This window comes from Furipterus horrens, unplaced genomic scaffold (assembly GCF_987537825.1).
Source record: "Furipterus horrens unplaced genomic scaffold, mFurHor1.1.pri manual_scaffold_1, whole genome shotgun sequence".
Taxonomy (NCBI): Eukaryota; Metazoa; Chordata; class Mammalia; order Chiroptera; family Furipteridae; genus Furipterus; species Furipterus horrens.
Window position 1 is genome coordinate 186,916,094 of NW_028327171.1, and position 22,317 is coordinate 186,938,410.

A 22,317-nucleotide genomic window follows, 5' to 3' on the forward strand; every position below is an offset into this window, starting at 1 on the left:
CTTATATATGGTTTGCTGGATGGTAGAGAAAAAGAAATAAAAGACACTAATTCAATCAATTTGGCTTCCTGACTTCTGCTTAATATGGAGTTATCTGTGGAGTGCATGCACATATTCCTCATCTTTGCAAAGAAATCAGAGGTCATTGCAAAGAAAATGTACATACTGAGAGAATAATTGCCTCTTTGCATTGGAGCTCTAAAATACTCTCCCACTTTTCATATTAAAAGCTTTATTTGGTCCCTTCCTCTGAAAAATGTATGTGGTGTTCATTTCTCTTTCACCGGATGGGTTCACAGTCTGATGAAATGTCTCACAGCTGTGGTTTGATGGACATTCTCTCCTGGCGGTGGTAACAGGTATTCTGTCCAGCTACTTCAACGCAAAGCCGCGTTGTCTTCATGGTAGAAGCCTTCTTGTTAACGGTGAATCTTACAGCAGAACTAAGAAACGACTGCAGCTTTATTTTCAATACTCTTTCTTAGCTACTTACAGTCAGATTTAGAAATACCCACTCACAAGCTAAGAAATTAGTTATTACGGAAGAGACACAAGGCAGGAGAGCAGAATCCATCTGTTTTACTCTATGGTCATCACGAGCGAGAATGAAGAGGGGCTTAGTTTTTTCTTTAACCAGAAGAATGTTTGAATTCTGCATTTTCACCAATTTTTGTGCTCATTAACAAAATTTATTTCCATTCAGAAGGTATTTGATAGTTTGGTCCTCCTAAAACTAAAAACATTTTCTAATCTCGAACTCTCGCCTGCTGCAGGGAGTATGTTTGCCAAATTATCCAAACCGCGCACGTTCACAGGGAGGAGACCCGTAACTGCAAAAGGGGACAGACCAGGACCTCCGGGAGGTTGACGGAGAGGAAACTACATATCCCAGCGTGCCCCACTCGCGAGCACACTGGAGCCCTGACGTCATTCGGGTCACGGGGCGGTGCGTTCTGTGCGCGCCGCCGGATTCCGGTCTGGATCCCGCCCCGGGCGGAGGGCCCTCCTGGGCCGGAAAAACTGCAATTCCCGGCATGCTCTGCCACGGGTGCTCCTGCCTACTAGAGATACCGAGCCGGGGAGCGGGTTGCTTTAAAGTGGTCCTTTATTCGATGGAAACCGGCCCTCCTGCTGCCGGACAGAGCCACAGGCGGAGGGATGGACAGTGGGGTGAGGCTGCTGGGCCCTGGGCGGGAGAGCCGGGAACGGAGGCGCAGGTTCCGGGGCAGACAGTCGGCAGCTGGCATGAGGCCACCATCACCTCTCCCTGCTGTCCTTTCCCCTCCCTGGAGGAATTTAGTATCGCTCTCTGAAGAGCAGGACCCTGATTGGCGGCGTTTTTGCCCTGGTCGCCGGTGAAACCGTTTAGGAGCGAAGTTTTTGCAATTGGCCTGGCTCTAACTGAAGGAGGGACGGTAGCCCCAAGGAAGGCGTCCAGATAAGCCCCAGTACCACCCTGTCTTTGTGTGTTAGGTTGGAGGTTGGAGGTTCCTAGGGACGCCATTTCGATGTTAGTAAGTTTTGATTTTGGCCACCTGTTATCCTCCCTGGCCTGCTCATTAGATTACAGGTGTTGGGAAGTTACATTCGTCCACTGCTTTTTTCCCCATTAGCTGGCACTTGGGTTAGAACAGGATAGACATTTCTTAAATTTTTCTTGAATTTACCCCAGTTTGTTTGCCACCCACGGAATCCCATCCGTTGTGCTAGGGTCCGAAGACCCTATTTTGGAGCTGACATTAGTTTGGCTTGAACACACTCCTCATGTCCCTGATTTATCAGTCTCGGAGCACCCAGGACTATGTCCTTGAAGCCTTTTTGTTCTCTGTTATCCAGCCTCATGGCTTTACAAGCCGCCTATATATTGACAACTTCAGATTTTATATTTACAGACCGTACTTCTTCCTGGAAACTCAGAGCTACAAGTTCAGTCTTCTTGGGCATTTTTCCTGTTTGATACATAATATTTCCAAAACAACTCGATCTTCCCTCTAAAACTAATTCTTTATAATAGGCTTCCATTGTCTCAATTAATGGCAACACTATCCTTCTAATTGCGTCCTTTCATATCTCACATCTAATCCATCAACAAGACCTATCTTAAAACTATATCTGAATTCTGACCACTTCTACTATTCCATTGCTATCACCCTGGTCCTAGCCAGTGATGACTCCTGCCTTGATTATTATTACAGCAGCTTCCCAACTGGTCTTCCTACTTCTGCTGTTGACCTTATACCGTTTCTGGGGGTAGCCAGAGTGATTCAGTGAAAAGGCAAGTTAGATCACAGCACTCCTCAGCTCTAAATCTTCCAGTAGCTCCAAGAGTCACTTGAGCGTTAAACCCAAACTTTTATAATAGACTTTGAGGCCATGAGTGATCTGGTCCCATTATTACCCTTTGACCCCACCTCCCACTGTTCTCTCCTTCACTTGTTCCTCTCCAACCAAACTGACCTCCATACTCTTTTTTTTTTTTTTTTGACCCATCGGCATCCTGACTTTGGGTCTTTGTACTCGCAGTTCACTCTTTCTGGATTTCTGTCTCCCAGATAATCCACATGACTTACGCTGGCACCTTCTTCCCAGGTCTTTGCTCAAATATTATCTCAGTGAAGCTTTCTCTGGCCACTCTGTTGAAATGGAGCCTGCACCACAGTCCCTGTGTTCCTTAGATACTGGTGATCCTGGCTCTGTTTACCTTTAAGGGTGAGGCACTACATGACTGACTGAAAAAGAGCTCTCAGACCTCTGAGCATCCTAGGGGGGAATGGAAGGACAGGTGCCATAATTTCTGCCCTTTTTATCAGAAAAACAAAAGTCTGCCCAGAAGCTCCTTGCAAACTTCTGCCTAAAGTCTCATGGGCCAGAATATGTCACATGGGTGTGCTAGCTGCAAGGGAAGCTGGGGACATGTACTTTTCATCTTTTTGAGAGACGACAAAGGAGCCAACTATGTCTGCCACAAACACCATTATGTTCTCTTCCCATACATTTCTCCCCACCCCAGGCCTGGTTTATTTCCAGGTTAGTAGTAACCATATAGCAGGTGACAGAAAATGGAACTGAGCATAAGCCCATGTAGTCTTTGTCCATTGTTCCCCCTCCATTTTCTCCTCACCCCACACTGTTGGCGACTTCCTAACACCAGCCCTAGTTTCATGGCAGCTGATCTAGCCCTGGGGACTGTCTTTAGAAGCTCTTTCTTCAGTTACCTGAGGAACACTATCTAGCCCCAGATGGTAACTTGAGTAGGAGCCTCCAAATCTGGCTTTTTGCAAAAATATAGATGAATCATAGTTCAAATCTGTGTATCCAAAAACTCTGTCTACATATGCCATTGTCTTTCTCTTCAGGAACAGTTGGAAACATGAAAGGCAATTAATAGGAGAGCTTCTTTACCACCTGTCCTTAAACTGATTGTTGACAGATAATCTCATAAAGAATTCAAAAAGATTATGTGTGTAAGGAACACATTCTTTTTTTATAGAGAAGCATAGACAAGAGAAATCCTGGTCAGAAGCCCTAACAACATACATGTGAAAAAAATGGTACTCTGGTCTACATTATCCTATTTCCCCCTCCCCCTAGCCCCTGTTAATCACAATTCTATTCTTGGTTTCTGTTAAATGAGATGTGTGTGTTTGTTTATTTAGATCACACATATAAGGGATATCACAAAGTATTATTCTTCCTCTGGCTTATTTCACTTAGCACAATACCCTCCAGATTCATCCATGTTGTCGCAAATGGCAGGGTTTCTTGTGGCCAAGTGATATTGCATTGTATTATGTACTACATCTTTATCTTTTCATTCATCTTTTGAAGGACATTTAGGTTGTTCCCATATCGTGACTGTTGTAAATAATGTTGCAGTGGACATGGGTGTCCACATATCTGTTCAAGACACTGATTTCAGTTCCTTTGGATATATACCCAGAAGTGGAATTGCTAGATCATGTGGTAGCTAAATTTTTAATGTTTTGAGGAATCTCCGTACTGTTTTCCATGGTGATTGCACCAGTTTACTTCCTCTGACAGTGTATAAGGGTTCCCTTTCCTCCACATCTTTACCAACATTTGTTATCTCTTTTTGATAATAGCCATTCTAATGGATATGAGAGGATATCTCATTGTGTGCATCTTTTATTTTGTTTTTTAATTATTATGGTCTTGATTTCCATTTCCCTGATTTGTGATGTTGAGCACACCTTTTCATATACCTACTGGTCATTTGTATGTCTCTGGAAAAATGTCTATTAATATTTGTTGCCCAGTTTGAAATTGGATTTTTTTTTTGTTGTTGTTGTTGTTGGGTTGTATGAGTTCTTTGTATATTTTAGATGTTAACCCCTTATCAGATATATGGTCTGCGAGTATTTTCTCCCATTCTGTGGGTTGCCTTTTCAAATAAGTTCTAAGGATCTAAGGTACATCATGAAGACTATAGTTAGTAATATGGTATCGTATACTTGAACATTGCTGAGAGTAGATATTAAGCATTCTTATCACACACAGAAAAAGCAGTTAACTATGTGTGGTGATGGATATGTTGATTGTTTTGATCTTGGTAACCATTCTACAGTGTCCGTATACGAAATCATCATGTTGTAAACTTTAAATATATATGATTATAATTGTCCATTATTCCTCAGTGAAGTTTCAGAAAGGTAAAAGAGAGAGAAATAAGAAGGAATAAGACCTGTCAGGGGGAGATAGAAGATGCTTGGAGGGCTACGTCAGAATAAAGAAGTGTCCTCAATGGTCGTTGCAGTGTTATTGGCAAAAAGCTCAGCCTTTTTACCAGTGCAGCTCCTCCTCATGCTTCTTGTCTCCTTCAATCCTGCCATAAGTTTTAAGACTTCTTTGATTTCTGCTGAGGGTCGTGGGGACCACCTTCAATGACTTGGGCCAGAGATAGTCCCCACTTCCACCATCTGAGAAGTAAGGGGAAGGGAGATACATGGTTGCACAGCTAGTAGGGAAGAAAGGTGTGCTGCTAACATCCCAAAGGGGACCTTGGTGAGAACATTCCCATGGGACACTAACGCTGGGGATGGCTAGGTTTACAGTCGGATTAGTGTAGAAATGTCTGTATAGGGTGGAGTTGCGGGGAAATATCCTTCAAGTTTCCACCAACAGCCTTGTCATTGAACTTTGGGTACAGGATCCATTCAAATGGTGGTACTGCTTATAAGCTACTTCTGTTTCTGTCACCAATACCTGAAAGAGTAGTCTCACTACTCCCACTTACTTTCATATGGTTTTGGGGGAGAAGTCTGGAAACTGGATGTCAATAACTGTAGCAGTCTTTGCTAGGAAGATAAGTTTACACAATATGTTTAAAAATCATTGCTTTAATGCAGTTGATAAATGTATTTTATGACAACTGCTCAGAGGTCCAAGTGTGTAACTTTTCCCCAAAAAGTCTGGACTAGGAATATGTTAAAATGAAAATGTCTGGAAATGAAAATGTCTGGTAACTCCCTCTGCCAAATCCTAAGTCCTAATGCAGGTCTAAAAGTAGCAGATAGGATTGACTAGATTATAACGCAATAACATACTACTGAATAATCTCAGTGGCTTATAACGACGTAAGTTTATGCTCATTCACAGTAGATGTTATGGATGGGTCATGTTTCTGCTTCATGTCATCTTCACTCTGGAATCTGGGCAAATGCAGCAGGCCCTGTCAGGGATGTTGCTCATCTCATGGAGAGGGGAGAAAAGGAGATGGTGAATGACAACTTGGCTCTTCAAGCTCTTACCCACATTTAATAGGCAAAAGCAGGACATATGACCACCGCTGAGCTCAACAGGACAGCATGTACAGTGCTTCCACAGGAAGGGGCGGTGCTATTTTGAAAAACAAGAGAATCTACTACACTAATACTCTGACTTGAATCTCAGGTGCATTTGGAAACTGCAGCATCCAGACCAGCCCTCTCTCCTACCCACGTCAATGCTACAGCTTCTGAAACATTCACAGTACTTAAGCACAGGATGAGGATAGTTGAGGAACAGACCAGTTCTCTGAGGGATGACCTAATAATGTTGGACTTTGATGAAAAAAGGTAACAGGTGAAAAATTAAAATTGATCTCTGTAGGTTGAAGATCTTTGCTTCACTGGTTATTGATGAGTCATAGTGTGGATGGTTTGGCAGATGAAATAGGTGTTTACAAAAGAATAGAGAAATAACAGTTTCTATCTGAACATTAATTAGAAAATATTTGCAAGGTAAAGAGTAGTCATCCTGTGACAGAGCTACTACCACTGTTCCCCTAAACAGGTATTTGAAGTTTGTTAATTAGGTGCACATCCCTTGTTATCCTGTTTACCTTAACGCTTGATTAAAAACAAACATAATTGTTTGTCTAATTAGAAAAAATTTTGGTTCTTCTATTTTAAATAAAAAATAGACTTATGAGTTAAGGTGAACATCTAAACTTGATTCATACCATTAATGTGGCCTTCATTTTCTTTTCCCAGATTTATTGTAAATCAAAGGAGAGGTCTTAAGTCTTAAAAAATTCATAATTTAGAATGAAGTACTCAAACAAAGAATTGCTTTTTTCCCTTGTGCTGCTATTATTACCATTAAAAATTGGATTATCAGTGGCCTGAGAAATCTGATTATTCAGCCAATAATCCAATTTACTGGTGTGATTTTCTGTAAAATGATACCTCATTTTATTGCACTTCATTGCATTTCATAAATATTGCATTTTTTACAAATTGAAGGCAAGACCCTCCACCAGCAAAAAGATCACAGCTCGTTTTATTGCAATACTCACTTTATTAATGTAACTGGAACCAAAATTGCTATGTATCTGAGGTATATCTCTGTATTTCCTGAGTGTCTCTCACAAAGACCTAAAGTCTAGTTGGTATTACAGTGTCACAGAATAAAGAACTCTTCAGCAGTTAAAGATTAAATTTGTACAAATGTTGATTGTATTGGAACAAAATAGGAATGATTATGACCTTGTTTAAATATTTTTTTTAAATCATGTGAACATATTGCCTCCATGCTAACTTTAATTATTAGTTCACCATTGTATAATTAGAATTTTACATGTTTTATGTATCACTTGCTTTTACATACAAAAACGTTTATGAAAATTTTAGATTAAAATAAAACAACCATTAAAAAGTCAGTGATCTTTTCCCATCCCACGGTAGTCTCATCCTTTTTACCTAATAGTGCTCCCTATATTTATATTTGGAGGAGCTAACAGTTGCTTGTTAACTAAGATGCGTAATTTTTACTGTTAGAAATGTTACATTGACTCAGTGGTTGAGATTACCATGGTACCCATTGCATTGCATAATATTGTTATATTTGGGATCTTTGTCCAGACACCATTTAGAAACTCCAAAAGGTTTACAAGAACCTGTGAACCAGAACATCATTAGTCCTATCCAGAATGAAGTAATTTGTTCAGGAAAAAAGGATATTTTATGGAAGAACTGTGAGTTTCTGGTAAATCAAATGTGCCATCTGGAAAACCTCATCCAGTCCTTGAAGTTGAACATCTTGAGTCTGCAAACTGAAAAGGATTTAAATCCACAGAAAACAGGTAGAGAGAGAAGAGAAGCATCAGAAATTTGGTCTTATATGTGCTTGATAAGTTTATGATTCTTTTCTTTCCTGACCTTTCAATTGCTCTCTGTTCCCCTGTGCTGTCTGGTAGCTTTTCTGAAGGATCAACTGAATATAATACAGGACGAACATGGCAAGGACCTGAAGCTGTTGCATCGTGAAGTGATGAATTTGCACCAGCAACTAAGAGACGTAAGAGAGGAAGAAGACAAGGCACAAGATAAAGTGCAAAGGTCGACTGCCACTCTGGAGATCGCCTCAGAGACAAAGGTTTGAGTCCAGAGTTCTGAAATACAAACTCACTGTTCTGTGTTAGCTGGAGGAGGCAATACACCCATAACTGACTTCTGAAAATAGGTGATGTTGATGTGAGCATTCTTAACATTGGAAATTTATCTGCATTGATCACTTAAACAATGTGTGCAATCAGTAATTGAGTATTTATAGAGTCCTTACCCTGTACAGGGTGCTGAGGGTCCAGAGATATGAGGTAGTCTCTGCTCTTTAAGAGCTTACATGCCACCTGGGAGAACAAGGCATAGCATGAAAAACAAAATAGAGAAAAGATAAAGGCATAGAAAATGTTAACGGACAAGTACAGGACAGTAAGTGAATAGTAAAAAGTGTTTTGTGTCTGGGTGGGTCTGAGAAGGTGTATATACTCGATCTGCAATGGATTAGAGTAGGCTTTAAGGAGCTGAACCTTCAAAGACAGAGGCAAGGCGAGGACATTTCAAATTGCGCACACACACAGGCAACACAGAATAGAGACTAGGAAACTAAACTAACAATTTTGTTTTCCCACCATGGGCCAGGCAGTATAATAGAGATTCAACATGTTATTTTGTTTAATTTTCGCAAAACCTCTCTATGTCGAATATTACTGTCCCCATTTTAATAAGAGTCCTGAGGCTCAGAGAGAAGTCACTTCTCCAAGGACACGCTTCCCTGTCTTCTTCCCATAACTCAGGTTTGAACCTGGATCTTTCCACTGGCTGTAGTTAGGGAGAAATGTGTTTGTGGGAAATAAGTTGGAAATTAGCTGAGGATCACATTACAGAGGATCTCAAAATCAAGAATGAGTAGTTGGGCTTGATTCTGTGGGAGGTGATGAAGGTTTTTGATAAAAAGTCAGTGGCATGATGAAAACAGGAAAACTAATGTAGCAGAAGTGTATAGGGGAAATCAATAGGTGAAGAAATTGGAGGCAGGGAAAAGAATTAGGAATCCATTGTGTAATTTGAGGCTTGAACCTTATTAGGTCTGATTTAGGGTTGTGGCATTTTAAAAAGAAAGAGGGATGTTCTGTGAAGACATATGTTATAATATGGTACTAGATTGAGGCTGAAGGGAGGAAAGCAGACAAATGCAACTTCTGAGGTTTTACATATGTGGTGCCAATAATACAAAAGAGAATAAACAGTGAAAGCTGTGTTTTTCATCCTTAACTCCTAAGCAAGAGTCATCTTAGAGCCTAGAAGAAATACAGTACTTACAAAAGTAGGAATATACCCTGTAAGAAAAATTTCTGTCAATTACTAGGTTCTCTGATTATTGAATTTTACATAGGAAGTGAATGTGACTAATCCCTTATATTGTCTAGAAGGAAAAGTGTTAGAAGTCATGAATCAAAGTAATAAAATATCTTCTTCTAAAGTATCTAATTATAGCCTGGCCAGGTGGCTCAGTTGGTGGGAGCGTCGTCCCATACATCAAAAGGTTGCAGGTTTGATCCCTGGTTGGGGAGTAAATATATCCTCAAGTGAGGGTTACTAAATAAATAAGTAAATAAATCTCATCATAATACATAATGGCTTCAGTTCACAGTATTTACAACCATATTCAGAATAGCATTTATAGGCTGCCAGGAAAAAAGTCTAGACAGATAGTTGCTCCCTATCATTTCAGATTATTTAGAACTTTTTCTCCTGCTTTTAGAAGAATGCAGCCCTTATTGAAGAGGAACTGAAGACCACAAAACGTAAAATGAATCTTAAAATTCAGGAGGTAAGATAAAAAGATGCTAGAGGGTGAAGTGGGCATTGAAATTGCAGAGGGGAAGTCAAGAGAGTAGATAGAATGAACAGAAACCTTTGAAGAAGAAAATACATGACTGTGTAGTAGGAAGATTTTTAAAATATGCCACGTGGAATTTAAGTGAAAATACCTGCCCTATTGGCATAAGACTTCCTTTTGCTTCAAAATGGCCCTAAAACCAGAAATTTAAAAAAAAAAAAATGCTGTCTGAGCCAGGAGAAAAGTAGCACAAAATTCTTGCTATTGTCCATAAACTAGAGTTAAGTGAGCACCTTTATACAAAGATCTTTTAAACTAAAGTTGTGTTTAAAATAAAAAGCTTTTAGTAAGCCTGCTCATCTGACTTTACTGTGAAACCTGCATTTCAGCCAAAGTTTTGGTAAATAACAGAGTGGGAATTGTGAAGTAGGTGGCTGCTAAAAGTTGTTAGACTAAAAATTTGCAGCTGAAAATAGTCAGAGTCAGAAGAATGAATAACTCAGTACACTCACAGTGGCCTAAAAACCTCAATATTCCCTGACAGAATAATAACTGATGTTAGTCCAAATCAACGGGATCAAATTATATTTAAAATATTCTATTATACAACACAGAGAAGTACACATACTTTAGGAAAATTCTCATGCCAAATTATTTTTCATATTATTAATTTTAGTGTTTAAGATGCTAAGTGTGACTATCTGGAAAATTTTCTTATGTACTCTGCCTGTAATTACTGATAAAAGCATGCTTGTACATAGCTGAAATGTATTAAGCTTAGCACATTTAAAATTTTAAAGATATTTTAATACTTTTTTTAGAGATGGTTTAAATTTATAGGAAAATTGCACAGAAAATAGTCCCCATAAATCCTTTCTCCCCTTCCCTATATTAACATATTGCATCATGTGGCACATTTGTTACCTCTGATGAACCAGTATTGATACATCATAATTACGGTAACTAAAGTCTGTAGTTTATATTAAGATTCACTCTTTGTTCACTGCATATCAAACAGACTAGTTCCACTGCCCTAAAAATGCTCCATATATTCACTCCTCTTCCCATATCCTCCTGAGGCCCTGGCAACCACTAATGTTTTTACTGTCTGCAGGTTTGTTATAGTTGGAATACAGTGTGTAACCTTCTAGGACTGGCTTCTTTCACTTAGCATATGCGTTTAAAGTTGCTCCATGGCTTTTCATGGTTTAAGAACTCATTTTATTGCTGAACAATATTCCCTTGTGTGGATATACCATAGTTTGTTTATCTTCACCTATTGAGGAACATCTTGGTTGCTTCTGAGTTTTGGCAATTATGAATAATCAGTCATATGTAGGGGTTGTTGTTTTCTGTGGACATGTTTTCAACTCATTTGGATAAACACCTCGGAGCACAGTTGCTGGATCATATGGTAGACTTATGTTTAGCTTTGTAAGAAGCTGCCAACCTGTCTTACAAAATGGCTGTATTTTGCATTCACACCAGCAATAAATGAGTTCCTGTTGCTCCATATCCTCACCAGCATTTTGGTGTGGTTAGTGTTTTGAATTGTTGCCATTCTAATAGGTTTGTAGTGATATCTTATTTTCACTTTTAATTCCCTAATGACATATGATATTGAACATCTTTTTATTTTGTCATTTCTGTATCTTATTTGGTGAGGTGTCTGTTAGGTCTTTTGCTCACTTTGTAACTATTGTTTTCTTATGTTGAGTTTTAAGAGTTCTTTGTATATTTTGGATAACTGTTCTTTATCAAATATGTGTTTTGCAGATATTTTTTTACCAGTCTTTAGCTTACCTTTGCATTCTTTTAAAAATGTCTTTTGCAGAGCAGAAGCTTTTAATTTTAATGAAGTCCAGCTTAACTATGCTTTCGTTCAAGGATTGTACTTTTGGTGTTGTATTGGGTTGGCCAAAAAGTCTGTTTAGTGTTTTCTGTAAAATAAAAAGACACATTTTTCATTTCCACCAACAACTTTATTGATTTGGATATTCTGAGTATGTTGGCTATCTCCCATGTGGTATAACATTGATTGTTCTCAGTTAATGTCTCGATTTGATCACTGTCAACTTCAGCTGGTCTAACCGGCCATGAAGCATCATCCAGTGCAAAATCTCCAGTGTGAAACTTTGCAAACCACTTTTGACACATTCAATCAGTCACAGCACCTTCTCCATACACTGCACAATCTTTTTTGTGTTTCAGTTGCGTTTTTACCTTTCTTGAAATAATAAAACATAATATACTGAAAATGTTTTGTATTTTCTTCCATCTTCAATATTAAAGTGGCAACCCAGAAATTCACCAATTTTAGTACCTTTTTTAAAGTATATTTTATTGATTATGCTGTTACAGTTGTCCCAACTTTTCCCTTGGCTCCCCACCTCCCAGCACCCCCTTTCCTCCAGCAATCCCACTTTCCTTAGTTCATGTCAATGGATCGTGCACGTAAGTTCTTTGGGTTTACCCTTCCCTGTATATTCTAAACACCCCCCTGTCTAGTCTGCACCCACCTACTATGCTTCTTAATCCCTGCACCATTTGTCCCCTACTCCCCTTCCACCTCCTAGCTGACACTGCTCCACATGCTCCCCATATCTATGATTCTGTTTCCTCTCTGGTTGTCTGCTTAATTTGTTTTTGTTTTTATTTTTTAGATTCTGTTGTTGATATTGTGATTTTGTTGTCATTTTAATGTTCATAGTTTTGAACTTTTTTTTAAATAAGTCCCTTTAACATTTTATATAATAATGGCTTGGTGATGATGAACTCCTTTAGCTTTCCCTTGTCTGGGAAGCACTTTATCTCCCCTTCCATTCTAAATGAAAGCTTTGCTGGATAGAGAAGTCTTGGTGTGGGTCCTTGCTTTTCATCCCTTTGAGTGAATTATTTCTTGCCAGTCCCTTCTAGCCTGCAAAGTTTCTTTTGAGAAATCAGGCTGATAGTCTTATAGGTACCCCTTTGTAGGAACTTTCTTCTTTTCTCTTTTTGCTTTTAAGACTCTATCTTTAACCTTTAGCATTTTAATTATGATGTGTCTTGATGTGGTCCTCTTTGGGTCTAGCTTGTTTGGGACTCTCTGTGCTTCCTAGACTTGTATGTCTGTTTCCTTCACCAAATTAGGGAATTTTTTTTGTATACGTTTTCAATTTCTTGTTCTTCCTCTTCTCCTTCAGGCACTCCTATGATTCAGATGTTGCCACATTTAAAGTTGTCCAAGAGGTTCCTAAGCCTCTCCTCATTTTTTTCAGTTCTTGTTTCCCCCTTCTGTACTGGTTGACTGTTTATTTCTTCCTTATGTTCCAGTTCGTTGATTTGAACCCAGTTTCCTTACTTTCGCCATGGGTTTTGTGTGGATTTCCCTTAGTTTCACTTAGCATAGCCTTCACTTCTTCCCTCATGCGTTTGTCGTGCTTAATCTTGTCTGTCAAGTCTGTGAGCATCATTATCACCAGTGTTTTGAACTGTGCATGTTAGGTTGGCTATCTCCTTGTCACTTAGTTCTCCCACTGGAACCTTGATCTGTCCCCCCTTTTGAGCTGTACTTCTCTGTCTTCTTAACTTGACAGCTTTCTGTGTTTGCCTCTGTCTTAGGTAGAGCTGTCGCACCTGTTACATTGTAATGAGCAGAGCCTTAGGTATTCATCAATGCAAGGCTACCTGTTTCACCACATTGTGACGCTGTATGTGTGGGAGGGGTCTGAGAGGGAACAATGCCACTTGCCCCACTTTCGCCTCTTTTCCAGGCACCTCTCTTACTTCCCATACTAAACAAGTAGACTCTGCTGAGAGACCGGCAGTTTCTTCCTCCGCCCCAACTCCCACTGGTTTTCACAGTCAGAAGCAATGTAGCTATTTTCCCCAGTGCTGGCACTATGAGCTGCACAGTCTGGTCTAGGGCTGGGATCGCTTCCCAGGTTTCCCTCCCTACTTTTAAAATGTATGACAGTGCTTTTTGCTATGGCTACACCCCCTGTGTCATAGTCGCCACTGCCGCACAGTGTCCTCTGCCCCATCTCTGCCTGTCCTACTTGTCTCGCCGAGTATTTCTTTACTTCTTTGTTGAACTTCTATGTAGTTCAATTTTCTGGAACTTATGTTTTTTTGTTTTGTCTTGAAGAAATTGTAAATTCCTTCTTAGTTGTGAGAGAGATGCAGTATGTCTACCTACGCCTCCATCTTGGGCAGAAGTGATTTTTTTTTTTAATGCATGTTCATGTGACAGCTATCCCAGTACAATCTAACAAAATTGTTTCAAATAAAGTTAAAGACAACTAAGTGCTACGAGAGCCATCTTACAGAAAAAAAACAAATGAACTTTTTGGCCATCCCAATAGCACTAAACCCAAGATCACCAAAATTTTTCTCCTGTTTTATCTTTTATATGTCTTACAGCTTTGCATTTTACATTTAGGTCTATAATACATTTTGAATTAATTTTTGTGAAAGATATGAGGTCTATATCTGGAGTCTTTGTGTTTGTTCCAACACCATTTGTTTAAAAGACTGATGATGCCCTGACCGGTGTAGTGTGGCGCAATTGGGCATCATCCCACAAACCAAAAGGTCATGGGTTGGATTCTCAATCAGGACACACACTTGGGTTGCAGGTTCACCACATAGGAGGCAACCAATCAATGTTTCTTACATAAATGTTTCTCTCCCTCATTTTCTCCCTCCCCTCCCCTCTTTCTAGAAACAATAAAAGAAAAAAATTTTTTAGTAAAAGACTTGTTGATTGCCATTTTTATTTTTTAATTGGGAAAGTCTTAATTCTGAGTGCTGTGATAAAATCTTGAATTTTCATTGAATTCTATCAAGGACCTGCAAGACTGTCCTAGTCAAAAGCCACTTTGAGTGTATTGGAGCAGGAAGGATGTATTTGCTAGGGCTGCCATAACTAAGTACCACAGACTGGATGGCTTAAACAAACTTATTTCTCATATTTCTGGAGGTTTGAAGTCGAAGATCAAGGTGTCAATAGATTTGTTTTCCCCTAGGGCCTCTTTACTTGGCTTGCAGATGGCTGCCTTCTCCCTGTGTCTTCATATGGTCTTTCCTTTGTGCATGCACATCCCTGGTGTCTCTTTGTGTGCCCCACTTTCCTCTTAGAAGGATACCAGTCAGATAGGATTAGGGCCCAGCGTCATCATAACTTAATCACCTCTTAAAAGGCCCTGTCTTACAGTCACATTTTGGAATACTGGGGGTTAGGGCTTCAAAATATTAATTTGGGGTTTAGCAAGCAATAGAGGGTTACACAAAGACAGATAAAATCTGGTTCTGATGAAACTAAAGCAGTTTGACTGATTGCCTTTAATAATGATTTAGAAATGGATACCTCAGTAGGATAATCCTCAAGTACAGATTTTCTTTATAAAGCACTTATATCTTTAGCAAATTATACTGTACAATTTGATGCAGAATTTAGAAAAGTGTAATAAACCATTCTATATTATAAAGTAATTATAACATGATAGTTTTAGTATCAGATTATTATAAAATAGAGCCCCAAACTAAAACTATGCCTAATTCTTAACTAAGATTGTAATATTTAAGTGATCATTCAGTAAGGGTGGAATTTCTAAACTTGAAGGAATAGAATTATAACAACCTCAGTAGATGTGTCCATAAAAGAATTAAAAATTTCTACATGTAAGGAAGGGTATAAAGCCAAAACTAATAAACTAGACAAAGAGTGAGATGCCTTCCATTCTAAGGAACTTTAAATTGACTTAAAAAAAAACCCAAAACCAAAAAAACAGTGTGCAAACAATGAGACCTAATATTTCAGAAAATACGTAAAGAGCTAATAACCATGTTAGAAAATCTTAATCTCACCAGAAACCAAAGAAATTAAAAAGTGTTGAAATATTATTTTTTTATGTATTATACTATCAAAGACTTGAGAAAAATTATAATACATAGTGCTGATGGGTTTTATTGAAATACTAATAGGCTAAAGTTGGAAGCAAAATTACAATATATCAAAAGTTTAAAAATTGTTTATACTTTTAACCTAGTGATTTTTCATGCAGGAATTTATCAAGGAAATAATCCTAACTGCAATGAAATATTTATTCAGAAGCATGTTCTGCAGAAGAGTATTTAGAATAATTAAAAACAGGGAAAATGTAATTGTTCGTTATTAGGCGTATGATTAAGAATATAGACTATTTCCAAAAAGAGCTATCTTATAACACTTCCGTGCCAACACACTTTTCATGTCTTTCAACTTTTTTAAAACTTTGAAAACATTATAGACTATATCACAGAGAAAACACATATAAAATTATAAAATTCTCTGTGTCATCTATCTTCTTTGGGCCTTAAAAATAGAATTTCTTTGAATTGAACATAACTTCATAAAAGGCATAGGATTCTGTAATTCTCATTTTAAACTGGAATAGAAAGAATTTCCTTACCTCATGATAAAAAAAACCTCCTTTTATCTCTAATTCATTTTATTGTCCTTTATTGAGAGAAATAAGGTAGTGTACCCCAGTTCTTGAGTTTAAGTTTTGTCTGCTATTTAAGTTACTTCAGTATTTGTTTAGACCTTTAAATTTCAAAACAGAATTGAAACAGCTTTTAGAGGTATGCTTATAATATTATGGGATAAAAATACATAGATGAGGAAATTAAAATATAGGAAAATAAAAATTTAAAAATAAAACCAGGAAGAAATACAGAAAATACATATACTAAGGTGTAGTATTAGTGTTTTTCAAACTTCTTTTTGACAATTCATTATAAGACATATTTCACACTACAACACTGTATACATGTACATATAGTCAGATGTAATGAAGCAATAACTTACCTTTTCTTGTTACTTGCTCTGTGCGCCGGTATTTGCTTGTTATTCTTTGTTTTTCCTTTCTCAAGTGCTGCTTGCAACTTGCTAATGAGTCTTGACTTGCAATTTGAGGAAACCACAGGTTTATACTATAGGACAAGGGCAACAAATTTGATTGTATTTCATAGAAGTTTATCCATAAGGGAAAAACAAAAGCATGTTTCTGAGAAGTCGTAAATTAATGAAGAATCTTAGGGGGTAAGATGGTATGTCTGGTAAATTTTCCACAGTGAGTTGGATTTTTCTTAAACTGCTATGATGTTCCCTTGGTCTTGCCTAACTACAATGTTGCTCTGTAGCTGAGAAGACAGCTGTCTCAGGAAAAGTACCTGAGGGATTCTCTTGAAAAATCTGGATCAGCTATGCTACTCAGAATACAAGAAATGGGGTCAACAGTGGAGGAAGAACGAAAACAGGTAGAGATGGTTTTCTCCCCTTATTTATGTTAGGGAAGTGAAACCAAAACAGAAAAGCCGATAATTTTATCTCTAAGCCTTTATAGAGTTTTAATAACTTCCTCTAGATTTATTAAATTATTTACTTTTATTCCAGTAATCTTCTGTTAACATTCTTATTACAATTTTAAATATTTTAGTGCAAAATAAGAAAGAATATGATGTCATTTAGTCTGACACTTAACTTCTGAATGAGAGAGCAAGGACCAGAGAGGTGAACATGCCTCAGGCTTTGGAGAGGTGAATGCTTAGCTCCTGGGACAGTGTCCCTCCCCTACACCATGCGGTTGGTCTCTATCACAGGGATTGGTCTTAGAAGGCGTTACCTTGGTCTCATGTTACATGTATGTAATGTGTATAGAAAATAAAGATTAAACTGAGCTAATACTTAAAGCAAAGATACCAATAAGCAAAACAATCAGGCATGTGTAACATGGCTGTTTTCAACTCTCATTTTTTATTTAAGTATAATATTTTTTTTTATCACAGTTATTTGTAGTACCTACTGTAATTTAGAATACTTTCCATTCTACGTACCGAAGGCAATTTAGAAATTACAAATCCTAGTACCTATAATTGGATTACATAATCTTTAGTTTAACCTAATTTTATTTTAACTTAATTATTATTTAACCCATTATCTTAATAATTATTTTAATGGTTGTCCACAATAGAATTATAAGAAGAATTCTTAAGGAATTTATAAGTGTGATCCTTTTTTTATTATTTTCTACTTTTTCTATTGTATATTCTATAACAGGTGTCCTAGTTTTTTCCCTTTTGCCCCCATCCACCCATCCTACCCCCTCTCTCAGCCAATCCCCTCCGTTGTCCATGTGTGATCCTTTATAATTGCACTGCCAGTGTAGTAGCCACTAGTCACATATTGCTATTTAAATTTAAATTAGTTAACATTTAATAAAATTAAAAATTCAATTTCTCACTCACTCAAGCCACATTTCAAGACTCAGCAGTCACTTGTGACTAATGACTGCCGCGTTGGTCAGTGCACAGAAAGTTGTGTTGGACGGCGCTGCAGATCTTCAACTGTGACGTGTAGATAAACTCCCTTCTTCCTCTAGTAAGGTAAACATTGGAAAAACTGCCTCACACATGTGCTATAGGGCAGTTCATTAGAAATCATTGCCTTACAGAAAAGGAGCTTTTCTTATACAATTTCAGGTGCAAATTTTGCAGCAAAACTGCACTGCCCTACACGGCTCTATTCAGAACACTCAGGAGCTACTGGCAGAGGAGCAGCGAAGGAAAGGGGAGTTGGAGAACGCTATCTCAAAGCTCCAGTCTGACCTAAGTATGAAAACAGATGCTAGAAATTAACACTTTTATTGGTTGGTTGAGATTTTGTGCAAAACTCGTAAGATCCCAAATTCTCGAAGTGACCAGTGTTATCAGTATTTTCCATGGGCCTGAATGTAAAAAAGTGCTGATTTCCTTTCTCCCTGTGGCCCTGAGAGAAGAGAATGTTGGTGACCCTTTTAATTGTAAACTATTCTTTATTTAGATTTTTTTCAGGCTTATTTAGTGTTTGTGGACTTGGGAGCATTTGGTTTCTAGAAATCTAGAAATCCTTGCTAACCTACTGATGCTAATCATTTATCATGTCAGACTCGCCATTCTTCAAGTTGCCAGTTTATTCTGGTTAACCTGTATTTATATAAATGGATGTAAGGTCCCCTAGAGCTTAGATTAATCTTTTCATTTTACAGATGAATAAACAGGGTCCTTAGAGGTGACAGAGCTAGGAAATGGGTGTCTAGACTTGATCCCAGGTTGCTCAGAGTCATGCTTTTTTCAATCAATTAGCCCTTATCATTTTACTGTTTTTAATATGTAGTTGCAAAGCAGTTTTCAGATAGTCACAGCTGTAGAGACTGGAGAGAATTACAGTACAGTGCCTCACATATGAATACACTTCATGGTTTACACAGAGCTTTCACAATAATGATCTCATGTAACATGTAAACTTATTTGTGCTTCCCAAGTTATAGATGGAATAAATGGTGAACTGAGGCCTGAACCTAGATCTTTTCATTCCAAGCCCAGTGTTCTTGCCTGTGTGCCTTCTCTGCTCTAGCTGTAATAGCGGCAGGGAATACCAAAAGGAAAATGAGGATTATAAAAAACACACAGCAAAGAGCAATCCATTCAGTGTTCTGACTTACTGCTTTTAGCAGAAAGTACTTTTTTTTTTTTCCTTATAGTTGTTGAGTGAATTATTCAGTGAAAGTCTCACCAATAATGCCCCAAGATAATTTTGTCTTCCTATGATTGCATGACCACAAGAATATGTTACATTTTATGGTGCTGCCACACTATCTCATTTGAGCCTTAAAATAACCTGAGAAAGATAAGAAACTATATCCCATTCTTCAGAAGAATAAAAAGATCTTATATGAGGACCCACACTAAAGAGGATAGCTGGGACTAAAACACAGATCTTTCTGTTATATCAGTTTTCCTGATTATGTGATTTTTTAAATGCTATTCTCATTGGATTAATGTTTTATTTTTGAATTTTGTAAAGAATACATATAAGACCATTAAAAAAAGATTAAAACAACAGTAATTCAAACATGAGGAAAAGGAAGTCTGTCTGAATACTAGCTATATGCTTCATATCGCATAATAGACTCTTTGCATTCATGTAATTTATTACTTTAAGCTATAAATAGTAATGCTAACTAGATTAATAAAAAGAATACCTTTAGATATTTGCTTCAATGAATTTAAAAATTAATTATTTATAGTGTTTATTAGCAATAAACATATATATATCGTCGTCGGCAGCCGTCCGTCTCGAGAGACGATGGTGTAGCTTCTTAAGAGTCTATATGCACCGCCGAGAATGGCTGTGCAGTCCGACTCGGGAGTGACACGGTATCTGTCTCCTCCCGTGTTGAATCGACATCTTGTGATGACGCTGAAGCTACAGAGCCTGGGCAGGGTAATATGGAGGGTCTGCTGTTGCCCATGCAGCAGACCCCCCCTCTCTTCGCAGCTGAAGGGTCCAAGGGAAAGACAAAGTCAATACAGCTTGGCTTCAGGTGCGCCACAGGAGTTGCCGGTGTTGACTACAACGTCAAACCGCCTTAGGGACTCCGGCTCCGGATTTTCTGTCGGGGTTTACTCCCTTAGCCTTTCCCCTGAAGAGGTATGCCGCAAGGCAGCGGAGGTTTTTTGGAGTCAGAGTTTTCCTTCTCTGATGTACCCTGACTGGAAGATCGAACCAGCGACACTTAGCTCGCAGGCCGACGCTCAATCCACTGAGCTAAACCAGCCAGGGCAAAACATATATATATATATCACACCTAATTAAAGTGATTAAATTGTTCTCCCAAGTAAGATAGTCAGTTTCCTTTCATTCTTACTTTGATTAGTGGATTTTTCAAAGTAGATTTTATACTTTATCTTTTTGCTCCTTCACATATTTTTAATTAAAATTTACTCTATTTGAAATGAGTCTTGGACTCAGACATTTAAAATGTATAAGTTTTGTGTGTATTGTACATGTGAGTTTTTATGTATCTTTTAGTTTTCTGTCTTTAGAATATTTAAGTGGAACAAAACTTAGTTCTTACGAATTTTCTGTGAAGTCAAAACATTACTCAGAGAAGTTCACACCTTTTAGTTACTAATGTACAGCGCCACACTGTTCCCCTAGTTCTCTCTTTGGTCTTTTCACTATACATACTCTAGTTTCAACTCTTTGTTTTCTCCACACAAAATCATCCTCATGAGCTCCCAATGGAATGTCACTGCCAACTTAACATCTGTATATGGGTGTCTTGCAGATACCCAAAACACATGATGAAAACTTCAAGTATTATAATCCTTACTCATTCCTTCCCCCAAAACCTGCTTCTTGCCCTCCATTCCTGTTAACTGCGGAGTCTACCATCCACCCTGCTGCCCAGGTCTGAGCACTAGGTATTCTCCTTGATTCACCTATTGCCTTTGCCCCACCAGTCACCCACCAAGTCCTGACCGTGATTCCTGCTTGTTATTTCACGAGTCTTTTTCCTCTGCAACCCTACTGTCATTGCCTTAGCTCAAGCTCCTTGTTACCGACTTTGGTTACTGCCACAGCCGCCAACCTGATGTCCCTGTCTATATTGAGCCTGTGTTAGAGTGATCTCTCTCACAGAAAACATGATTGTATGCCCCTCTGGCTTGAAAGCTCTCAGAAATTCATCATCATCTATATGTGGAGTAAAATGTGACCTTGTTTACCATAGCACATGACTCTGGACTAGTTTCTTGATAATTCCTGACTTAGTTTCTATAAAAATGTGATAGGAATACTTGCCTTCCCCTTATTTCCTCAAAATACAGACCAAAAAGAAAAAAAGAAAAAGAAAATTAGAGCTTCTCAGGGAAAACATACTGTGTGATTTCAGTGTAGTTGTAAGTTAATATTATCATAGTTATGTGGACTTTCTGTTTTTAGTTTCTAGAGATAACCTCATTTCCAAGTTGGTTGAAGAAAATAAGGTGAGTTTTGAGGTTGGGGAGTGCAGAAGTGGTCTTTCCTCTCTTCACTAAGTAGGACTTCCTCACTCATGTTAGTGTGTAATCCTTCTGATTCTCCTTAACTCCATTAAAAAAATTTGTGTGAGTTGTATGGTAAGAACTATTGTCAACCAGGTATTAGAAATAAATTACTTGATGCAGCTATTATTGTTTGAAAAGGTGAATTGGCAAAAATAGTGAGACTTACTTGCTTTTAAATGCTTACTGCAAACTAGTTGTTATAAACTTTTTTTTTTAAAATAAAATGTTAGAAATAGAAACTACTTTTTGGTGCTAATGGTCACACAACAATGTGAATGTATTTAATGTCCCTGAACTTAACCCTTAAATGTAAACTTAAATGTTTTTAAGTGAACCATATGTTTAAACATGGTTAAAATAGTAACTTTTATGTTAGTTATATTTACCACAATAAAAAAGTGGAAAAAAATGAAATATTACTACTTTTATATCTTAATACATTTCTAAATCAATTTCAATGTGTAGATCTTGTTTGCAATAATTTTTCTAGATTCTTATATCATCCTATGTGATGTGATGGTATATGATTTAAGTTCCTTTGTATTTATTGAAGCTATTTTTGTCACTTAATATGTGATCTGTTCAGGAGAATGTTCTAGGTGCAGTTGAAAATGTGTATTCTGCAGTTTTTAGATGAAATGTTCTATAAGTGTCAGGTTAAGCTGAGCTATCTAATGTGATAGATAAGGCCATTATTTCCTTATTAATTTTTTTTATCTGGATGATCTGTCCACTGATGTGATCCTTTCTTTGTGTCTTCTATAGTAAATAGCATAGTAGGAAGCTAATCAACACTTGCTGGAT

The 22,317-nt window shown here is 37.9% G+C and overlaps 1 protein-coding gene across 1 annotated transcript in view; it reads left to right on the forward strand.

The window, feature by feature from the left end:
• The first annotated feature begins 1,026 nt into the window (after positions 1-1,026).
• LOC150022446 (coiled-coil domain-containing protein 150-like) overlaps positions 1,027-22,317 on the forward strand; it is an 82,379-nt gene continuing 61,088 nt past the window's right edge. The window contains exons 1-9 of the mRNA XM_090268315.1: positions 1,027-1,150; positions 3,757-3,772; positions 5,911-6,074; positions 7,362-7,582; positions 7,697-7,875; positions 9,544-9,612; positions 16,786-16,902; positions 18,124-18,253; positions 21,410-21,453. Coding sequence (XP_090124441.1) covers positions 1,035-1,150; positions 3,757-3,772; positions 5,911-6,074; positions 7,362-7,582; positions 7,697-7,875; positions 9,544-9,612; positions 16,786-16,902; positions 18,124-18,253; positions 21,410-21,453 — 1,056 coding nt within the window. The 5' untranslated portion in view covers positions 1,027-1,034. The remainder of the gene's footprint in view (positions 1,151-3,756; positions 3,773-5,910; positions 6,075-7,361; positions 7,583-7,696; positions 7,876-9,543; positions 9,613-16,785; positions 16,903-18,123; positions 18,254-21,409; positions 21,454-22,317) is intronic.